Source organism: Eutrema salsugineum, unplaced genomic scaffold (genome assembly GCF_000478725.1).
Source record: "Eutrema salsugineum unplaced genomic scaffold, Eutsalg1_0 scaffold_14, whole genome shotgun sequence".
Classification (NCBI taxonomy): domain Eukaryota; kingdom Viridiplantae; phylum Streptophyta; class Magnoliopsida; order Brassicales; family Brassicaceae; genus Eutrema; species Eutrema salsugineum.
In genome coordinates, this window is record NW_006256877.1 from 5,816,380 (window position 1) to 5,820,018 (window position 3,639).

The 3,639-nt window shown below is 43.5% G+C and overlaps 1 protein-coding gene and 1 non-coding gene across 2 annotated transcripts; one reads left to right on the forward strand and one right to left on the reverse strand.

Annotated features, from left to right (window-relative positions):
• On the reverse strand, nucleotides 1-1,899 carry LOC112088416. The gene is made up of 2 exons (XM_024158694.1): nucleotides 1,127-1,899; nucleotides 1-1,033 (listed from the first exon to the last, which is right to left on the reverse strand). Exons 1-2 carry the CDS (start codon nucleotides 1,897-1,899, stop codon nucleotides 1-3), a joined length of 1,806 nt encoding a protein of 601 aa, XP_024014462.1.
• On the forward strand, nucleotides 1,175-1,281 carry LOC112088751. Its single transcript, XR_002900689.1, has one exon. It is a non-coding gene; the product is annotated as a small nucleolar RNA R71 (small nucleolar RNA).
• Nucleotides 1,900-3,639: the final 1,740 nt, after the last annotated feature.

Consider the following 3,639-nt stretch of genomic DNA (forward strand, 5'->3'; position numbering starts at 1 on the left):
TTATTCATGACTGAGATTATTAGTCACCATTCGCTTCACATAACGTCTGATAACAGGAGTGATCTTTACAGCATCAACCAAGGGAATCTCAATCACAAGCTTTTCCATCAGGGCCTTGCATCGTGCTTCATCAAGCTCTTGCTTGGACTTCCTAGGGCTCCTTGGGTAAGGAACTTTAGGTTTGTAGGCCTTCTCCTCTGCAGATTTCGGATTCGGAGCATCAACAGCTTCGCTCTGCAATTGGTGACGCGCGACACTAGTAGTGTGGTCGCTCGACACCGGCTCTGCAATCTCAGGAACTTCTTCAGGGTTTTCCAAATCCACGACTTCAGGTGCAGGAGGCGTCTTTTTAGGCTCTGAACTCAGATTTTTACCACTCCTCAACGTGATAGCACTGCAGTGATGCCTCGGATTGGTGTCAGTCTTCCCAGGAAGAAAACCCTCTTGCCTTTTAACAGAACCTGCAGTTTGGGCTACCTGCGTATCGAGCTGCTTGACATGAGTGTTCAAAGCTTCGATTTTCCCATTCAGATCAAGGTAGAGAGCATCCATCTTTCCATTAAAGTCCACGGTGAGCTTCTGCTGACCTTCCAGAATTTGTTCCAGCATAGACTTCATCTCATTGTCAGGATTTTGAGGTTGAGATGAAGGAGTGCTGTAGTTTCTGGAAAAACTGTTGTTGGAAAAAGGCTTCTGGTACTGAGACTTAGGCGTGTAACCAGAGAAGTTCTGATTACTGTTGAAGGTACTCCTCTGATTATTCCCACTATAATTCCCACTGTAGCTTATGTTACCTTGCTGATTACCAAACCTCTGACCCTGAAATCCTGATCCACTGACAAAGTTGACATCTTCTTCCTCAGCTTCATCCTCAGGTTCGAAACTCTCCACCTCCTGTGCGAATCTGACAGACTTCTTACCCACTAAAAGGCTGTGCACAGAGTCAAGTTTAGCTTTCACCTCAGCGATCTGCGATCTATCCATGTTCCCAGCTTGCTTCTTTCGCTCAAGATCTGCATTCTTGGTGCTATTGCTGGATGCCAAATTTTCGATGAGCTCAACAGCTTCTTCTGGGTATCTGGTGTTGAAGTTACCATTGCTTGCTGCATCAAGTGCCATCTGATACCTCCAGTCGATACCTCTGAAAAAGATACCCAGCAACTGCACATCGCTGAAGCCATGATGGGGACAGTCTCGCTGGTACGATTTGAATCGCACCCAAGAAGCTTTGAACGCTTCAGTTGGTTCCTGAGAGAAAGTCGAGATTTTCGTCCTCAACTCCTCAGATCTAGCATCATCGAAAAAATTGTGCAGGAAAGCATTCTTGGTCTCTTCCCAAGTGGTGAGTGATCCTGGCTCCAACTGCTTCAACCCGTTAGCCGCTTCTCCAGCTAGAGAATAAGGAAACAGCTTGCAGAGGAAGAAATCGTTGGACACTCCATTGTATTTGATGCTGGTGACCAAGTCCTCAAACCTTTCGATGTGATCCATAGGGTGCTCATGAGAGTGGCCATGGAAAGGATGCTGACCTACAAGAGTGTAGTACACAGGCTTCAGCTTAAAATCGTTTCTTTGAAACGCAGGGGCGCGAATCGCAGAACGATTTTCATAGAACTGCTCAGGCCTGTTGTAGTCTCCAAGTGTTCGTCCACGACCAGCTGTAGGTAAAGGTTCCCTCACATTCCGATCTTCTGGAACGTTCCTCTGTTGTGGAACGATCACAGCATTCCCACGCGGTGCAGGTGGTGGATTCTGGTCAACAACATCCACTGGTAAAGGCGCTGGTGGAATGAGGTTGCCATCTCCATCAAGCCTTTCGCCTCTCGCATTGCACACATGAACCTCTTGGTCTCTCCAGATTCCATCATCATCACGAACAAGTCCATTGGCGTTTTCCATCATTGCCGGATCCCTTGCTTTCCTGTTCGTTATTCTAATTCAGCTAGCTCCTCGTTGCTCAAATTCACTAGCGGGATGTCCTTGTTGCTTCTGGTTCCACGGGTATGCATAAACCTCAAACACCAAAAACAAAAAGAGAAAACAAAATAAGTAAACTAGGTTATAAAAAGAAAGGTGTCGCGCGACACCACAAGTGGTGTCGCTCGACACTAGGTCGAAAAACTTAGTCGAAACTCAAAAACTAGGTTTAATGGCGAAATCAAGTCCCCGGCAACGGCGCCAAAACTTGATCTGCTTAAAGTTTAATCCCTAAGCTACTCTGCAAGAGCACAGATGTGCAGTTGTAGTATCTAGGGGTCGAACCACAGAGACTAGAAATCACTCAATGAACCTTGTGTAGATGGAGTTACGCTAAGCCGAAGTCTGCGAAACAAATAACAAAGCGACAGAAATAAATAAAGCAGCGATGAAAACAGTTGTAAATTCGATGTGATAAAGGATAGGTCTAGGGTGATTTTCAGGAGATCAATGGATGCAAATCAACTTAACAAGTCAGGGTTCAGTTATTAAGCACGGTTCTTGAACTCGAAACACAGAACTATAATTAACCAACTTCCGTTGTGAGAATTATCTAAGTTAAAATCCTAGAATTCCAAATTCCTTTGCAAATCCTACAGATTTAAACCAGCCTTAATTGCACAAGTTCGATATGTTCACAAAACTCCTAAACCAAATTCCTTTGCGAATAGTTACTTTGCTCAACTCAGGTTCTTTCCAGTTATTCAATTACACTTCCGTGTCAATCAAGCAACCTAAGATCTAAGTTCTAGGTGACAATCCAGAATTAGCTTTAAGAACAACCTAAGATGAAGAACTAACAGATATGAACCCTAACTAGCAAGTTAATCAAACATTCAAAGAAAACCCTAATTAAACCCTAAACCTAACAGGTGATCTACTCAGACATGGTTATTGAAACAACAAACATGATGAATAGAAAGCAATAGATTAAATCGAAATAGATAAAGGGGTTTGAAATCTTCTCTCTAAACGAACAGAGTACAGACTTGTCTCTCTCTCAAAAATCTCAGAGTATCTCTCTCTCAAAAATCTAAGGTGATCGTAAAAAGGGAATAAAAATCCTATATATATCTCTAAGACACGTCTTGGGCTTCCTTGAAAACGTTTGGGCCCAACTCCTTCTTCAAATAGGAAACAAAATCGCCTTTTCCTTATTTCTTTGACAAGTGTCGAGCGTCACTCTCCATGGTGTCGAGCGACACTAAGGCACAAAATCCATGCTTGACGAATTTGATCCTGAGTAAGCTCCAAAGTGCTCCAAAATCTCCAGTTAAGCTCCAAACTGATATGTTCATAATTTGCATCATTTAGGTTGCATAAATCATTCCAAATCATGTTTTATTTCATGCATTTTAGGTCCTTAGGGTTTGTTTTAGAACTTAGGAGATGCATTAGGTCCCAATGAGTCTTTGCATGTTTTGAGTGTCTATCAGGTGAATATGGAGCTGAAAAGATGAATCCAGGAGGTGGAATGGTGAGCAAAGCTTGAAAAAGTAGAAAAATTGGGTCTTGGGAGATTATCGGCCATTCTCGCTGGCCAGGAAGGTTTTACCGGCCATTTTCATGTACCGCAGGAAGCTTTACCGGCCATTTCCATGTACCGCGAACGAAGTGTATCGGCCAAAATCTCTGGGTTTGAACGAGTCTCAGAAATCGCCT